General features: G+C 46.0%; 2 protein-coding genes across 2 annotated transcripts in view; one reads left to right on the forward strand and one right to left on the reverse strand.

The window, feature by feature from the left end:
* The window catches only part of LOC309329701 (vomeronasal type-2 receptor 26-like), a gene marked incomplete at its 3' end in the record, with an annotated part of 44,263 nt that overhangs the window by 20,622 nt on the left and 4,358 nt on the right, over positions 1–19,283 (forward strand). The gene's annotated exons all lie outside the window — the stretch shown is intronic.
* On the reverse strand, positions 705–8,207 carry LOC309329685 (vomeronasal type-2 receptor 26-like; the record flags this gene model as incomplete). Its single annotated transcript, XM_081840700.1, has 3 exons — positions 705–1,603; positions 4,157–4,283; positions 8,046–8,207. The coding sequence occupies 3 exons, from the start codon at positions 8,205–8,207 to the stop codon at positions 705–707; spliced, it is 1,188 nt and encodes a 395-aa protein (XP_081696826.1).

Consider the following 19,283-nt stretch of genomic DNA (forward strand, 5'->3'; position numbering starts at 1 on the left):
TTCTAGGAGCAAAAAAGTGCGTGTTTTGGAGCAAAAATTACGGTAGTCCTCATTGCTGGTTCAAATGAAACTCAAGTTAAGCTCTTAAGTCTGAGATATCAGCTCTGTCCTCATCTGATATGGATGCCTGTCCCTCATTGGACCAAATTTTGCCCATGTCTGCAACTGGCTCAGAAACTGTCTTAGATTCTGTGAACAAATGTCTTAACTCTAGAATGTGCTTTTGAGAAATATTATTTTGCAAAGGTTAATGTGTTAAAGCTTTATTTTACAGATGAAAGAAACTCTCATACAAATTTGAACCATTTCTACATTAATAAAATAACAATATTATTATTTTTTAAGTGCTTGAAGAACTGGTGTCAATCAAAGATGTAATGATCTCCATGGCCAATTTGCTATGTCTGGTGAACTATGTATTAATGAAGAATACAGTGGTACCTCGGGTTACAGATGCTTCAGGTTACAGACGCTTCGGGTTACAGACTCCGCTAACCCAGAAATAGTACCTCAGGTTAAGAACTTTGCTTCAGGATGAGAACAGAAATTGTGTTCTGGCAGCACGGTGGCAGCAAGAGGCCCCATTAGCTAAAATGGTACCTCAGGTTAAGAACAGTTTCAGGTTAAGAACAGACCTCCGGAATGAATTAAGTTCTTAACCCGAGGTACCTATGTACAGATACATGCCACTTAAACAACAGCAACTATGATCTCCTTATTAAATGTTCTTTGCTGTTCAGCTCAGGCCTCAGAATAATGATATAGCATTTGGGGAAGAAAATAGAACCCAGCAACCCAGCACTGGAGGACAAGATGGAGAAGATCTCCACAGCTACCATGTATTTTCCTTTCGAGCTCAGGTATGCTGGAACAAAGGACAGCCACACACTGCAAAACACCAACATGCTGAAGGTGATGAATTTGGCTTCATTGAAACTGTCAGGTAACTTCCTGGCAAAGAAAGCCACGGTGAAACTGGCAATGCCCAGGAAGCCCATGTATCCCAGGACAGAGTAGAACATGGAAGCGGAGCCCTCATTGCATTCCATGATGATCTCCCCAATCACAGAGTGCATGTCTGCATCGGGGAATGGAGGAAAATGAGCCAGCCAAACCATGCAAATGGCCACTTCAGTCAATGAGCCAGAAAGAACAATACCATACGCCAGTCTTTTCCCCACCCATTTCCTCATCCTGGATCCTGGTTTGGTTGCTATGAATGCTAGAACCACAGTGATGGTTTTTGCCAAAACAGTGGAAACGGACAAGGAGAAAACAATGCCAAAAGCCATTTGTCGGAGAAGACAGGTTGCCTTTCCAGGCTGCCCAATGAAGAGCAAAGAGCAGAGGAAGCAAAGAAGGAGGGAGATGAGGAGAACGTAGCTGAGGGTCCGATTGTTGGCTTTGACCATGGGAGTGTCTTGGTGCTTCATAAAGACTGCAAGTATTAAAACTGTGATCACAGAGAACGAAACGGCCAACACGGTGAGGAAGATTCCTAAAGGTTCTTTGTAAGAGAGGTAGCTTAGAATCCGGGGAATGCATTGGTTTTTATCCTGGTTGGGATATTGGTCTTCTGGACATATGAAACAAACATCCATGTCTGAAAAAAGGATGGCACATAGAAATGTTTCAGCTGATTCAGGGAGTAACTGAATTTGAGCAGATTAGAAGCACCTATAAGCCAGGAAATATTTGATTCAGAACTGACAACTCTCATTTATTTTCTATGTGTGTTTTGGCAAAATTTTCACCCAGCTTTAGGATTCTCCCTCCCTCCCAAAAGAGTGCTATGGGAAGATGGTATTTCACCACATAATGGTCACATTTTTCATGCTGATTTTTCTTTACAAAAAAGGGGGGTGCGACAATTGCGTGAGGAAGAACCTGAGGCACGACCATTATGCGAGGAAACATTTTTTATTCATGAACAGACTTCTGCCCATGTTGCTCATGGCAGCTTCACCCCCCCCCCCCGCCCACTCCCCTTGTGTCTTTGGCTGGCACAGAGAAAGCGCGCTGAGGATGTCCTGCCACTATTATGGGGTGAATTCTCTGGAACTGATTTTAGGGAGCAAAGAAAGGGGGTGCGACTATTATGCGGTGGCGACCATTATGTGGTGAAATACGGTAATAATATTAAAAGGAGAAAGAGCACCGTGTGTTTGTCCATTACAATTGCCTGGTATGCAAAATTAGAAAATTCAGCCTCTAGAGTTTTATATTCATGCTAACCAGTCTCTTCAGTAGAAAGTTTTTGTCCATCAGCCCCCTATTTCTGCCCCTCCACCAGCTTTGACTTTTCCTCCTCTCCACTTATTCCTGTCTTCTCTCTTTTCAGACTCCACCCAGCCGCCTGAACTTAGGCTACTGGCCACTTGTATTAAAGTTCTAGAATAATGTGCATGCTGCAATGAAAAACCAAAAGCTTTTCTATACATGATAGGTATTCTTATTTTGTTTTATTATTATTTTGTTTTATTATTTTCGCATCTTAAAAAGTAATGACATCACCTTGCCAACAAAGGTCCATATAGTAAAAGCTATGGTTTTCCCAGTAGTGATGTATGGAAGTGAGAGCTGGACCATCAAGAAGGCTGATCGCCAAAGAATTGATGCTTTTGAATTCTGGTGCTGGAGGAGACTCTTGAGAGACCCATGGACTGCAAGAAGATCAAACGTATCCATTCTTAAGGAAATCAGCCCTGAGTGCTCACTGGAAGGTCAGATCATGAAGTTGAGGCTCCAATACTTTGGCCACCTCATGAGAAGAGAAGACTCCCTGGAAAAGACCCTGATGTTGGGAAAGATGGAGGGCACAAGGAGAAGGGGACGACAGAGGACAAGATGGTTGGACAGTGTTCTCGAAGCTACAAACATGAGCCTGACCAAACTGCGGGAGGCGGTGGAAGACAGGAGTGCCTGGTGTGCTCTGGTCCAGGGGGTCACGAAGAGTCGGACACGACTAAACGACTAAGCAACAACAACAACATTTTTATTTTGTATGTTATGAAAATACTAGATGGGGACTAGGAACATAGGAACCCATGTGTCAGGGGCTCAGGAGCAGAGGCACAGGGAAGAGGGGAAATGGAGAGCGAAGGGGAAGAATCCGAGGGGAGCGTAGGAGAAGAGGACAGTGGTCCGAGGGATTCCATGAGCCTCTCCAGCGAATCGGAAGATTCACAGAAGGGGGCGCCAGTGGCCAGGGGCAGGGGGTTCCCAGGGGGAACGCCCCAGGAGCAAGGGGGCAGCAGGGACTCCCAGAGCAGTAGTTGGAAATCAGGACCAGCTTCCCCACCAGAGCAGAGTGGGGGGGAAGAGTCCCAAGCATCGGGGCCAGTGCATTCCCCACCAGGGAGAGAAGACGAGGCAGAGCTGACCACGCCTCCGTCGGAGAGTCGGGCGACGGAGGGGAGGTCAGATCCGGCTAGTGTCCCGGAAGAGGGAAGCAGTGACAGAAGCAGTGTAACGGTTAGGAGAAAGGTCACTGGGTTGGCGCGAGAGGCAAGTTCAAATGTACAGGAGCGCGGGACAGCAGAGAATGAGGATTGGGAACCGGGTCCTAAAGCCCGACGGAGGCAGGGGGAGGAGCTAAGCAACTCAGCGTCGGAAGAGTCCAGAAAGGGCAATGCCCCAGCGGGCAGGAGGACCCAGAGGAGGAGAGAGCAGCGGAAAAGGTGGAGCAGGGCTAGGATCTTAAACTGGTGTCAGAGGGGAGGAGAGTCAGACGGGACTTCGCCGATCTAGGGGTTAAGACGTAGGGCTACACGCTGTGGCTTTGAAATGGAAACTGAACTTCAATAAAGACTTTTATACATTACCACAGCCTAGCGTTGGTCCTCTGTGAGCTGGGACCTAGAGGCAGCTCTGACACCATGCTATACCGAGTCACATCCTTAGCATTGCTTACTGTATCTAAAGTCGAAGATTACATTTGTTCCTACTGAAATTCATTTTGTTACTTTTTGCCCAGTTTTGCAGTCTCTCTCTCTTTAAACCCTTTAGCAACCACTTACTCTGCAGAAAATGTCTACACCATGATGTCAGCCTCCAGATGGTGCAAAAGCTCTCACCTGCTCATTCTGCCAATCAGAAAACTCCCCAAGACAGGTGCGGAGACCAGAGCTAGTTGTTGACTGACTGCGGCTCCTACCTTTCTGGTTAGAGATCATCCCTTCTGGACATGGAGCACAATTATAGCAGCAAAATTTCTCTCCCTCCTTCTTTTTCCTGCTGGAACCAGGATAGCAGTTGTCATTGCACACAGAAAGAGGCACAACCTGTCCAGAAATGTGACCAGTAAGATAAGCATAATTTCCCTCACTCATGCCCTGAGCTTGGAAACATTTTCTTAGGGGACAAAGTGGGTTCAGGAAGGAGTCCTGACTCGGTTTCCCAAATCAGTTCATGAAATAATTGGCACATTGTGGCATTTAATCCAGCTTATTTCAGAAGTGATCTCTTAAGAGTTTAAAAAGATGGCATTTTTCAAGGATGAATGTATGAAATCAAATTTCTGCAAACGTAATGCTACCCAGAAGAATTGAACAGGCAGAACTCTGCACTGGCAAAATAGGAACTATTTCCATTCATTTTATTCATTCCTGCAGCTGGAGTTCTGTCTCACCTGGTTGAAGCTTCTATGCCACACAAGTTGGTCATCATTAATAGTTAACTCTTTGCCTGCCGGAGCCTGAGGATCCAGTCTTCCAACTTTGACTCTGTCAAATGATCCATTAGGGAGAGTCACCCAATTGGTAACATCAAAATCTACAATTAGTTCTTGATTTGTATCAAAATATACACTCTCTCCAACACTGTTGTTGAACATGGTGTTCTTTAGAAAGCCATGGAGCTTTGGTGAAAGAGACAATGAAACACGGTGAGAATGTGAGTTACTGAGTTCTATGCTTCTCTAAGGATGGAGCGGACTTGTGTCAGATGGTGTCAGATGAAGCTATTCTCCCCAGTACCAGGTATTCCCCCGCAGTCTGTAATATTGTCTCTTTCCCCCTCAATATTTAATTTAAAGCTCTCCTCATCAAGTTCATGAGACTCTTAGCAAACACATTCTGGCCAACTGCTGTGAGGTGCAATCAATCTCTTGCCAGATGTCCTTCCTCAAGGAAGTGGAGGCCAGGTCCAAGAAGCCAAATCTTTCCTGATAACCCAACCTGTCCAGCCAGTGGTTTATTTCCAGTATTTCCCTCTCTTTTCCTGGGCCACAACCTTCAACAGGAAGGAGTGGTGAAAAAACCACCTGTGCCTCTAAGCCCTTCAACTTCTTACCCTGAGTCCCCTAGTTCCTTGCTATATATTGAAGGCTGTCTCTGGCAGTACTGCTTGTACCATAGGGGCCAACTCCTAGGGGCCGAGGTCCCTTCAGTCCCCGCAATAAAATATTTGAGGGCGTCAGACCTCTCAAAGTTGATGGGCATTGCTAGTTAAATGGTGCCACATCTTGTGATCAGTGATGTGGGGCTGGGCTTACCTGCCCCCCTAATATTGTATTCAAGTTGCACCCCTGGTTTTTACCCCCGTGAATCAGAAGGAAGGGGAGTGTGGTCTGTCTTTGTAAGGTGTGGCAACTTCTCTGTCACGTCATGCATCTTTGCACCTACGAGACAGCACACTTTGTGGGACTTCCTGTTATCTCTCTATACTGCTGCTTTTGTCCCCGTCAGTAGGGGGTCCCCTGCTACCCCCATATGTCTCTTTCTCCTCTGTACACCATAGGAGCCAACTCTAATGCAAGAGGCAGGACACCCTACAAGTGGGGAACCTTCTGCTTCCCCTTCATTGGAGAACCCGGCTTTTCCTGAGTAGAGCTATTGGCAACCTCCCATGGCTGCTGGGATGTTACCTTTGTCACACTGACATGACCTCACATTCTTCCAGGGATTCGCCTCCTGCACTGGGTGATCTTTCTCCTCCCGAGGGGCACCCCCTGTGTCACTGTCCCAGGACAGTCCACTCTGTTTTATCAATGAATTCCTCATTTTGCCTGATGACTTGAAGTGTGGATATGTGAGCCTCAAGCTATCGTACCTTCCCTTACAGGAAGGAAAGCAGCCTGCACTTGCTTCAGGTGTAGTTTTGCACATTTTCAGGCAGGAAGGCAGACATGGCACAGGGACTGCAGGTCATTGCAACCTCCATGTCTCTTGGTTCTAAGCACATGGTGAGACAAGCCTCCCCTCAAACTCTCTTGCTAAATGCCCTCACAAATGCCCCTGGTTACAAATTCACAAACTCCCAGAGTCTGCAAGCAGCTAAGGAGAACTGCTGCTGGCAGAGAACTCCTTGCCCACTTCTTCATGCAGCCCGGCTTCCTCTCAGATCATGTGCTTTAGCAGAGCATGCAGCCAAGCACACCAAGAGCCACAAACCAGTTCACAATAGAGCCTCCAAACAGCTCAGACAAGAAACCAGCCTGAATCCTAAAGAAACAGGCTCACCCTCCTCTTTACAAGCTCCTGGTCAAGTTTATATGGCAGTAAGTCTCATTCCATGAACTTCTGATGAGACGCACATAGGACTCCCCTCAAAAAGCAAAATAAAACACTGGGATGGTGCCCTTAAATCTTTGCATCTACTTTAAAATTAAGCACATTTGGGTTTGGGTTGTTGTTGTTGTTTGATAAGGTATTATTATTTTTACCTTAGATGTTTAGCTCACTGTTCCCTTATAGGAGGATTATTTGACTGTATTGCATCCTTCCTAACCTGCTAAAGGAATGATCTGCCAACTCTGTACATGTGAAATATTTTCTGTAGATACTCAACTGTTGCCTAATATAATGGTGGCCCCCAGTCAGGAGGAGGAATCCATCTTTTTAATGGGCACATAGATTCAGAAAACCCCAGGTACCTGGGAACTGGGGGAAATCGGTTGTTGTTCATTCCAATTATTTTCTGCAAATATAGTCATTTCCCCACCCCCACTCCAACCACCAAAAGGAAACACCCAGATTCCATTTGGGTAAAATACATGAGAAATTGCATTCATCAGTTCAGTACAGCCTGAGTGCAATATGTTTTGTTTTATGACACAGTCACTAGATCTCAGCAAAGAGGTGGAATTACCTGCCATGGCTGTATATTGTGAAATGCCGCCCTCTCTCCTTTTACTAATAGTTCATATTTGGATGCAAACATATACGTGGCATGTAAAGCATGAGCCACAGCATAAGCAGCATTGTAGATATTGTAGCTGTGGCCGGTCATACGCATTTCAAAGAAAGTCTGAAGAAGGCTCTCCAACTTCTCTTGGCCTGTGCAGGTCTCCATGCTTTCCACATTCCCAGTGGAATCTCTTAATGAGCAGCTGAATGCCTGCTCCCAGAAATTCTGAATGAAACCATCTCCTTTTGCCCAAAAGGGTTTTATGCTCCCAACAAATGTTTGGAATCCAGGGGGCTCCTTTGAATGAACTGTGAAGGATAGGGCACCATGAAAGCTTTCTATATCCCAAAGTCTTTGAATTGATATTGAAGGGAAATCCCATTGGGATGTAACAATCCAGACTTTACCCACAGGTGGCAATCCATGCATTGTTGCAAAAAACAGTAACATTCTTAAAACTTGGAGGGAGGGATTTTCTCCATATACAACACATGCATTGGTTTTTCCATCCGTTAAAACTTGATATTTGTCCAGCTGTCTTAAAACCATGTCTATCAGCTCTTCCATATAAGTCCTCTTTGCTGTTCTAAATATGAAGGCACAACAGATGCCGTTTTGGGATAACATTGATTCCATTGTTTGCAAAAACTGATCCCCATTGTCATCATCCACAGCAACAAGCCCAATCCATGTCCATCTGAAATGGCGAAGTAATCGGACAACCCCCTTGTACTGATGGGCTTCATGTGGAACCATCTTGTACAAGGAAGAGAACAGGACTTTGTCATCCTGCACTGGGGAAATTGACCCATAGGTAAGCTGAAAAGAAATATATAACAATTCATCGCATGCACTATAGAGCATTACAACATCAGCCATCCTTCTAAAATGCCCATATCTCCATGCTTGGGTCTCACCTGTGGCATCTTGTAGATGGCGGAAATGGTGGCCACATTGGCAGAAGTTTCAGAAGCCAGCGCCCCAATGAGAGCAATGAGGTTGCTCCAGGCATCACACTGGAAGTTGGGAACAAGCCTATACTGTCTGGTAAGCAGGTTCAAGGTGGCCTTATAAGTCATTCTTGCCACATAGTAGCTGTTGAGAATGTGGAATCCCAAGGATATATTTGGAAGGATTTGGGGGTTCTCATTAATCTCTCTGATGGCAAAAACCAAGGCGAGAATATGCTGGTAGTTCTTTGGCACAGAACTGCAATGGGAATGGTTGACTATTAACCAAAGAAAATAGTGCTGGCATTTATTTCTCAGGTAATTGTAAAGAGAGTTACTAGCTATTTAATCAAACAAGCAAAAAAGGATTTCTCCTTTCATGGTCACACTTCTGTCTACTTTGACGGTTATGGCAGAACTTAATGCAAAAACAGAATAAGAAACGGGTGCATGTGCTCCTTTTGGAGACTACGAGGGCACTAGCAGGAGCAAATGTGTTGGCTCCACTTCCCTCCATGCCCTCACCTGCACCTTGAGTTAGAACCATCTGTATTCATGAATGCTTTCCCTGTTAGCAACCCCCTTCACTGCTTTTCCTGAGCAGAGCTATGAGCAAGCTCCCATGACTGCTGGAATTCCACCTTCCTCTGCTGTTGCTCTGCTGAATGATCTGAACTTGTCATAATACTGAAAGGAAAGGGAAAGAGTCTTCCTTACACTGGTTTGCCAATCAATGTCTGGGTGGGCCGTTCCATGAAAGAGGGACTGCGGTGAAAGACAAAGACCTGGGAAGCAATCTCTCCGATTACAAAGTCTCCTGGCTGATAAAATTGATGAGGTATAGGAAGAAGATCGTCAGATATACTGCAATTAATGGAATGGGTTTGGCATACAGAGTAAGGCAGCAGCAGAAGGGAGAGGAGGACTGGCAGCATGATCCTGTGGACCTCAGCCTGTTCTTTCCACAGCATCTTCTGTCTGAATCCTCACTTTCTCTTCTCGCGGAGAAAGGGAAGAAGTTGAACCCAAGGTGGTTTTCTTTTAAAAAGACTCAGAGGCAGCTGTACAGCTTGAGGGTGAAAATAAATGAAACCGTAAAGTTTATAAATAGACAATTTCACATATGGGGGGGGGGGAGAATCCTATGGTACTAAATCAGACAGAATCATTGACAACAGGACATGCGCTGTAAAATCTTTACCCTGAAAGCTCACAAACAGATATTGCAGTGAAGCAGATTTATTTCCTTCTGCCCATGTTATGGAGTCCAGTTTTTCACACTTTGAAATATGGAAGTGGAGGACTATATTATAATAGGTGTTCTTTGAAGGTATCCTGAAATATGCCCAGCCTGTCCTGAGATCCCCAGCAATGACCTACATGTTTGTGTTTTTAAGCATCTGGTTTTTCTTATGGTTGATCTTGCAAGGCTATCCATTGAATGACAAGAAGATAACATATTATTTAAAAATGGTTGGGAAGATAATCACCTCCCTGGTGTCTTGGCCTGTGAGATGGCATCACACATGAGAATATGATGAGTGGAATTGTTTTCTTTTATCAAATGTTTATTCATTCTAATCCTCTCTTTTGAAGGGGATCAGGATGAAAGTAATTCGCTGGCTATTAAATGATCAGGATGAAAGTAATGCTATTCATCATAGCAAAAGCCAAAATTTACCACTAGCTGTCATATCACAAGATGTGTGTAAAGCCTTTGATAGAATCAACTGGCAGTTCCTAGAAGGGTTGTTGTCAAAAATGAATATGGGACAACATTTTATGAATTCTATTGTGAAACTATACAAAAACTCATATGCTCAGGTTAGGGTAAATGGTATAGATTCTAAAACTTTCTCTGTTGCAAGAGGGGTGTGAAAGAGATGCCCTCTGTCACCCCTCTTGTTTGCTCTTTCAATTGCACCACTAGCCATCTCCACTGGAAACAATTTGGAGATAAAAGGAGCAGAAATAAAAAAAGAAATGCATAAAATAAGTTTTTCAGATCCTGTACATAGAGCATATCCCTTTCTACCCTCCTCACTCACTAAAACCCATACAAAAAAAGTGAACCATTTTCCCTCACCACTCTAAATGTGTGGAAATCAAAGTTTTAAAAACTAGTTCCCCCAATATTTCCCCTTATCCCTCTTCGCTTTCACCCATCTATTAAAGAAGCATGGCAATACTTAGAATGGAATGGTTGGGAAAGTGCGTCTTTATAGATTAAAAGATTTCTATGTAAGCAGTGTTGTTTAGTCGTTTAGTCGTGTCTGACTCTTCTTGACTCCATGGACCAGAGCATGCCAGGCACTCCTGTCTTCATGCAAACTGTATCCCCCTACAAAAAGAAGAATTCATAACTGCCATACAAAACCTTAAATGGTCATGGTACCATTTCAACCAGCTGTTAAGATTCCTGTTAAACCCAGACATTTCCACTCAAGCAAACAAGAAACTAACTGCAATAGAGCACATCTTTGTTAACTCCTCTCCACTCTCCAAGGGCGTAGCTTCCTCAGTTTATAAAGCTTTAAGAACACTAGAATGTTGTACACAGAAATGCCAAGGAAATGGACCTAGATTTGTAAAAATAAGGGAAGCCTCATTAAAACTTCTGCATAGATGGCATTATACATTGGTGAGGCTATCCTGAATATGGAAGGATGTCAATCCCAATTATTGGAGGGGAAGAGTAGTCAAGGGTTCATATTTCCATATGTGGTGGTGTTGTGACATCATCAAACCCTTCTGGAATGCTGTTGTCAAAGAAATAAGCTTGATATACAACAAAATAATTGAAATATCCCTTGCACTCGCACTACTTGGGCTTCAGATCCTGTCTGCTGATGATTTTCCTAAAGATGACCTCTTAGCCTTTCTATTGACTCCTGCTCGTATGGAGATAGCCACATGTTGGAAAACCAGTGATGGGCCAAACATTGATTCTTGGTATAACAGAGTATGGTCAACAGCATTGGCTGAGAAACTAACATGCCTGGTGAGAGCAGCAAAAGGCAAACACAATCCATATTTGTTCTCTTAATTTGAATTTATTGAAAGCAGGACATTTATCAATTATTTACACTTTGACCAAAGTGGGTCATATTATAGAACAGTGTCACTCATTTATATCTCAGTGGCTCCTCAGCCTGCAGATGTTAAGAGGTTGCAGGGAAGCATACTGGAGATGGAAAAGTTGGAGATCTCAGCCCCTCATATTTCATTTTGAGAGCAAGAGGGAATGTCACCTTCCTTTCTTGTTCCTTGATCAGTTCAGTGCAGAGGTAGCAGCTGAGCTGCAACCTTGGGAAGAGGAGGCAGAGAAGGAGATGACTTCTGCAAAGGATTGGCTTCCAGAAACATTTCTTCAAACCATGAACATTTTCTTCAAGGGTTCCTTCTGAACTAGGCTAGAATCCCCCAAGTTCTGCACCTTTTTCATGCTTAGGACTAGGCAAGCATATTTCAGGTGCTCATTCTTCACACAACTGGAGTGATCTAACTGGGGGAGCTGGTGGCTCCATCCTCTGCATTTTGATCTTTTGGGCCACCTGAGTCTCCCTCCAGATTTTGGGGTCTGAATGAAGTGCTCTAAGCTGTACTGAAATGTGACAGAAGTAGAGAAGGCTCCCTCTTACAAGTATCCAACCCAGAATATGTGGAGGAAACCTGGAACAAGTGACTCAGGTGTGACAAATGCCCATGGACCCAACTGGCCCTTGCATACTCTCCTCAACACATAATTCTAACCATTTGACAGTTTTATGTTCTTACGTCATGACATTCATGTTGATAATACTGCATAAGCAAATACTTTTGATAATAACACAATACACAAATAACAATGAATGGGGCAAACAATTTAAAGAAATGAACCCATAGTCACAATGCATCTGAACCTTGAATTTCCCTAGGCTGTGTTTGTACCTTTAGCTCTAGGCCTTCACATTTTGGGGGGGAATGAAGGCTTGCTGGGTTATGGCCAATATCAGGGATGTGTAGATGAATTTCCTCTAGTTCTGGGCAGGTGAAGTTTGGACCTACTGAGCTAAGTGCCACCTCCTCCTAATTACTCTTCAAAAGAAATAATAAGATTTGTAGGATTCCAAGCTGGGAGGATGACTCCTCACAGGTTCATCATGCATGATGCAACTTCCAAAGCAAGGAACACCCTGGGGAACAGATAATCCTCCCCATCATTAGTAGAATTGCTAGTTTCCATCCTGAAAAACACAAAGTGCTTCCAGAGCTCTTCAGCTACATCAACAATCACCATCTGAAGTTATAAAGATCTCACATTGTTTAGAACTAGATTTGGGTCTAGGCAGGACTCTGTATCACATTATGATCATTTCCCCTCTGTTTCTTAGGACATTCGTCTTTGGCCACTGGAAAATTGGACCTCATAATGAATAAACATACTGATCCATGAGAAATAAGATTAAAACTAAACAAAATATTTTATGTACCTTGTGAAAACATGTAAAGAAAATCTTACTTTTATACTCAATTGATTGGCAAAGGGAATGACTCAACTGAGGTTCAAACTGCAAGTCAATCTTGGAAACAAGCAGATGAGAGAAGAAGAGTATGAATGTCCTTTGGTTGCTTCTGTTACTGTTGTTTGTCAACAGCTATAACAGCTGTAATTTCCATGACAGTTCGGTGCCAAAGAACTTTGGGGATATTGAATATAAATTCACCGTCCAGTCACACTTCCTCTGAGCCTTCTCTGCTAGGAAGCTCTGACCTGGTAGGATAGCAGAGTAATGCAGCGGTCCTGAGTCCATGTGAGAAAGGGATAAATCAAGTCCAAAAGACAGATCGGTTCTTATCTTTAGAAGAGTTTATTTACAAGCCATAAATCAGTCTTTTTCCCGTCAGAAGCCTCCGGCATTCTGGCATTCTTTCCGTGCTTCCCAAAAGCACACAGACACAGCCTGTCTGTTGAGCTGTGTCTCTCAGCGTCTCTCGGTAGAACTGAAAGTAACTCTCACAGACAAAGCCTGTGACGTAAGGCCCTGCTTCCGGCCCCTCCCAGATGCAGGGCACCACGGAGTTTTAACCCTGTCTGTTCCAAACTCCACACCCCCTCTTGTCCTGCATCTGGGGACAATAGCCAACAATACTTTCCCCATACACAAACCCTCACAGAACTCCTCGTGCTTCTGGAAGGTTAATGGTTTTGTGAAACCATCAGCGAGGTTCTTGGTTGAGGGACAGTATTTCAGAGCAACTAGCCCCTCACGAACGCTCTGACACACATTTTGAAAACGTATGTCCAAATGTTTGGTCCTCGCCTTGAACTGCCCTGTCTCAGCCAATTTTAGACATGGTTGATTGTCTTCATGCACCACAACGGGCAGACAATTTTCCCCACAGATTTCCTCGACCAAACACACATAGAACTCCAACTCTCTGCAAGCATCCGATAGCGCACTGAACTCAGCTTCAGTAGATGAAAGCGCTATGAGACTTTGCTTCCGGGACCTCCACCCAACTACTGAGTCCCCAAACTTCACCACTAGACCTGACACTGATTTGCGATCCTCAAGGTTAGCCCAATCCGAGTCCACCCAAGCAGTCAGCTTGACATCTCCTTGAGCTGACAACTTAAGACAAAAGTCTTTGGTATCTTGCAGGTAACGCAGCACCCGCTTTATACCATTCCAGGCCTGCACACTAGGACTTGAGGCCTCTCTACTGAGCAGATTGACAGCAAACGCTATATCTGGTCTGCTCCACTGTGACAGATACAACAGACTACCCAGAGCTGACTGAAAGAGCTCAGTGTTTTCGAACACCACACGTTCTACTTGCTGACACTCCTTTACAAAACCAGCCTCCATGGGTGATCTGGCCCCTGCACACTCAGACATCCTGAACTTCTCAAGCAACTGTTCAATCTTACCTTTCTGGCAAAGCAAGAAGCTTCCATCACTTGCTTTTGTGATCTGCACGCCTAAATAGGATTTGACATTTCCAAGCTGCTTCAGCTTGAACCGCTTTCCAAGCTCTCTAGCAAACGTTTCCACCTGTTTACCGGTGTGTGCCATGATCAAAAGGTCGTCAACAAACACCTGGATCACTTCCTGTTTTAAGCCTGACTCTTTAATGTAAAGACAACTGTCTGCAAGAGATCTCTTAAAACCTAGCTCTTCTAAGGCTTCATGTAGGCACATATTCCAATTCCTGGCAGATTGACGTAATCCATAGATGGATTTGTGCAATCGCCACACAACGCCTGGCTCACTGACTTCAAACCCTGGAGGAGGAAGCATGTACAACTCCTCCTTGAGATCTGAGTTCAGGTAGGCGACATCTACATCAAAATGGTTCACCTTCCAACCTCTCTGTGCTGCTATCGCCAAAAGCGTTCTCAGAGTTTCCGTTCTCGAGGTTGGCGAATATACCTCTATGAAGTGGACACCCTTTTTCTGTGTGAATCCTCGGGCCACTAATCTCGCTTTATACTGTGGTTCTCCTGCTTCTGTGGGTTTCAAACGGTAAACCCATCTGCAGCTAACAGCTTTTTCGCCCATTGGCAACTTCGTGAGTGAGAACACACCTAGAGACTCCATTGAGTTCATCTCCTTCTGCATCGCCTCATACCATTTGCTAGCTTCTTCCTGAGGCAACTTCTGAACATCCTCAAAGGATTCAGGCTCACATCTAGCCACACCAACCCAGACACTAGTGGCTTCATACCTTTCAGGTGGCTTTCCCTTCGTTGATCTTGCTGACCTCCTCAGCGTGAATTCTGGAACTGCGCCTGATTCACCTGGATCAACTCTACTATCCTCTGTGTCAGACACATCCCCCTCTGACCTGCTGCGCTGTTTCGGGCGTACAGCTGGTTCCGCTGGTGAGGAAGGTGCACTCCTTAGCTCAGACTTGACAGGGACCTGTGGAGGGGTCCTAGGACTCCCTTTTGGAGAAACTGGCGCTGGACCCTGTTGCTGTGGACCGCGCGCATCAGCAACAGGTTCAGCTTCGCCTTCCTCCTCTTCCTCATCTGAGTCTGACAGAACATCTGGGTTCCCGTGAAGACGCTTCCACCCACTTTGCTCGCAAAACTCAGCACTGCCGCTAATCAGCAGCTTAGACTGGTTGCCAGTAGGGTATGCGAAACGCCACGCCTTTGAACCCGGCTCATAGCCCACAAAGATCATCTTCCTAGACCTTGGCTCACCCTTTCTGCGCATGGCTTTTGGAATGAGAACCCAAGCCTGAGAACCAAAAACATGGAGAAACCCCACCTTCGGCTTCTTCTGATGCAACAAAAAATACGGTGTGTTGCCTACACTGGAATTGTACACTCGATTTTGCACAAAACATGCTGTCTTATAACTCTCAGCCCAAAAGCGCTGTGGCAAACCTGAGTCTGCCAGCATAGCATTCGCAGATTCCTGTAATGTGCGAAGCTTTCTCTCTGCAACTCCGTTCTGTTGCGGAGAGTAGGGGGCCATCAATCGATGATTGATACCCTTCTGCCTGAAAAACGATTGCAGCGCAGAACCTGTAAACTCCCCCCCGCGATCAGATTGAAAGGAAATCACCCTGGTAGAGAACTGTAGTTCTATCGCTGTGATCCAATTCCTGATCAATGCAGCCGCTTCTGACTTGCATTTAAGCGCAAAAACCCAACTAAATTTCGAAAAATCGTCAATCAGAACCAGAACCCACTTAGACCCAGCTAAAGAAGGTGTCGGCATGGGACCTGACAAATCTGCATGGACAAGTTCAAAGGGTTTGCTGGTTCTCCTCTCTGATCTGGGATATGGGCAAGTTGTGACTTTCGACTGCTTACAGGCTTGACAATCTAGGTATTTGCCACAAGCCTTGAACCTACAACCAATGGTGTTCTCTGCGGCTTTTCTCACAAGTGACCACCCAGCGTGCCCGAATTTTCGGTGCCACAAGTGAATACAACCATCGTGTGGTGGGACATTTGCACACTGCACATGGGCATCTTCAATGGACTCTCCACTAGCCCCATTTTCCACCAGCCCCATTTTTCCACCAGTCCCATTTTCCACTAGTCCCATTTTTCCACCAACCCCATTTTCAACAGCCATCTGCACCAGAAAGAGCCTGTCTGTTCTCTCAACACTGTAGATCTTCTTTCCATCCCTGTAGAAGGAACAACAAGTGTTAGAAAAATGAACATTGAACCCAGCATCATTTAAGGCTGTTACACTTAAAAGAGAGTGCGCAAGCTCTGAGACAACATAAGCTTGCACCCAACAATCCAAGAAAGAACAATATAAAGACCCAGATTCAGTCAGTGGTCTCTTAGATCCATCTGCCATTTTGACATAACGTCCAGTTTTAACTGTCTTGCAGTTCCTCAGGAGCCCACCAGATGGCACAAGACAGTGAGTGGCTCCCATATCGATAATGAGTGATAAAGTGTCTCTCTGGCTGTCTTCCAAAGCTGCCATGGCAACGCTCGCACCCCCACCGGGGTCTGTGTCAATGCCAGTGTCCATCCTGGTTGCCATGGTTACTGCACGGCTGCTACTGCTGTTCCCAGGCTCTGTTGCCTGCGAAACGCTGCTTATCTGCCTTCCTTGCAGGTGGCTGACCTTGCATTCCAGAGCCTCATCAGAACAATGCCCTTTGCTGTTGGACTTCGCCTCAAAGCACAAACAACTCTTGGAGACTTTGGCTTTCTCAGAGCTCTTGGATCGGCCTGCACCCCCACTCCTGGGTGCCACGTCGCCTAAGGAACAGCTTGCCACTGCTTTCCTCTTTCCAGCTCCCAGCCTTTCCCCAGGACACAGTCCATCACTCAGATGTGTTGAAGCATAAAAACAGCTCCCCAAAACAGCCCCAGCTTCATCTGGGCTTCTCTCAGCCCCCTCTGGGCTTTCTGGGCGTTGCTCAGCCCCTCCTGGGCTTGCTGCTCCCTTTGGGCATCCTCTAGCCCCCTCTGGTGTGGCTCCCACTGCTTTCTGACATGCAGTCTTCAGTGCCTGCCACGCGACCCAGGGCTTGCTCCCTTGGAGCTCTGGCAACAGCCATGCATGAACGCTGCCTTTTAAAATGGCTAGCACCCTCTGCTCTCTCTCTAGAGCATCAGCCATGTCTGCTTTGGGCTGGGCCTGGCCTGGATCGGCTTGCGTGCATTCCCATAGCTCCTTTCCCTTCAGCCAGTGGTACATGTGCTCACTCCAGGCCTCCCAGTTGGTGCCATTGAGCCTTTCACCGGGGTAGCTGACTTGGCCCTGCTGTGCCTGAGCAGCAGCCATTCTCCTCCCCCCGGGGCTTTCAGCGTACTCACACGTCTGCCAGCAAGCTGGACGTCCGAAGCAGCTGTCTCTCTTGGCTCTTGGCTCCGCTCCCCAGCGTCTCCCACTGCCCTTCCTGGCAGGAGATCACAGCAACTCAAAGCTGGCGTTCTCCTCCCTTCTCACACTTGTCAGGAAACACGTAACGATCCATAACCTTTGGGGATATTGAATATAAATTCACCGTCCAGTCACGCTTCCTCTGAGCCTTCTCTGCTAGGAAGCTCTGACCTGGTAGGATAGCAGAGTAATGCAGCGGTCCTGAGTCCATGTGAGAAAGGGATAAATCAAGTCCAAAAGACAGATCGGTTCTTATCTTTAGAAGAGTTTATTTACAAGCCATAAATCAGTCTTTTTCCCGTCAGAAGCCTCCGGCATTCTGGCATTCTTTCCGTGCTTCCCAAAAGCACACAGACACAGCCTGTCTGTTGAGCTGTGTCTCTCAGCGTCTCTCGGTAGAACTGAAAGTAACTCTCACAGACAAAGCCTGTGACGTAAGGCCCTGCTTCCGGCCCCTCCCAGATGCAGGGCACCACGGAGTTTTAACCCTGTCTGTTCCAAACTCCACAAGAACTACCAGCACATCCTGGCCTTGGCATTTGCTGTCCAAGAGATCAATGAAAACCCTGACATTTTATCCAACGTCTCTCTGGGATTTCACATCCTCAACAGCTACTACACTGCCAGGATGACCTATAAGGCCAGCCTCAGCCTCTTTTCTGCACAACGGAGGTTTGTCCCCAACTTCCAGGGTCACAACCAGAACAAAGTGATAGCTCTGATCGGAGGATCTAGTAGACCAGTTCAGCATCATCCAAACTTTCTCACTGAAATCACGAGTGTCCTATGTTGTTCAGTTGGTCAAAGATGGCTGCTACTCTTGCCAGAGGCAGGCCTTGTGTACTCCCTGTGAACGGCGGGGGGCATGGCAAAGCTGCCAGCATCACTGGGAGTCCCAGCTGTGTCACGCCCCCCAGCCGACCAATCCAGATGACATTGGGGTATGGCTTACCCTATTTGAACCGCCATATGGCCAGGGAGCTCCCTCTCCTTACCTCCTCCTTTGTCGGATCTCCCACCCTCCCGCCCTATTTTCATTCGTTCACCATTTGGTCGCCTGTTGAGGGTGCCAGATAGGAATTTTTCCACTTGGCGAATTGGCACCTGCCATGTGGTTTTTGCCTGCCTCGTAGCAACTGTCACAACTTTGTAAGGTTTGGCAGTTGTTGTTGTTGTTTAGTCGTTTAGTCGTGTCCGACTCTTCGTGACCCCCTGCATCAGAGCAGGCCAGGCACTCCTGTCTTTCACCGCCTCCCGCAGTTTGGTCAGGCTCATGTTTGTAGCTTCGAGAACACTGTCCAACCATCTCGTCCTCTGTCGTCCCCTTCTCCTTGTGCCTTCCATCTTTCCCAACATCAGGGTCTTTTCCAGGGAGTCTTCTCTTCTCATGAGGTGGCTAAAGTATTGGAGCCTCAGCTTCACAATCTGTCCTTCCAGTGAGTACTCAGGGCTGATTTCCTTAAGAATGGATAGGTTTGATCTTCTTGCAGTCCATGGGACTCTCAAGAGTCTCCTCCAGCACCATAATTCAAAAGCATCAATTCTTTGGCGATCAGCCTTCTTTATGGTCCACCTCTCACTTCCATACATTACTACTGGGAAAACCATAGCTTTAACTATACGGACCTTTGTTGGCAAGGTGACGTCTCTGCTTTTTAATATGCTGTCTAGGTTTGCCATCGCCTTTCTCCCAAGGAGCAGGCGTCTTTTAATTTCGTGACTGCTGTCACCATCTGCAGTGATCATGGAGCCCAAAAAAGTAAAATCTCTCACTGCCTCCATTTCTTCCCATTTGGCAGTTAGGCATTGGTAAAACCTGGTTTATGGAGGGGAGGTTGTGGCCTTCACC

The sequence above is a fragment of the Podarcis erhardii genome (genome assembly GCF_964252035.2).
Source record: "Podarcis erhardii genome assembly, chromosome: 14".
Classification (NCBI taxonomy): domain Eukaryota; kingdom Metazoa; phylum Chordata; class Lepidosauria; order Squamata; family Lacertidae; genus Podarcis; species Podarcis erhardii.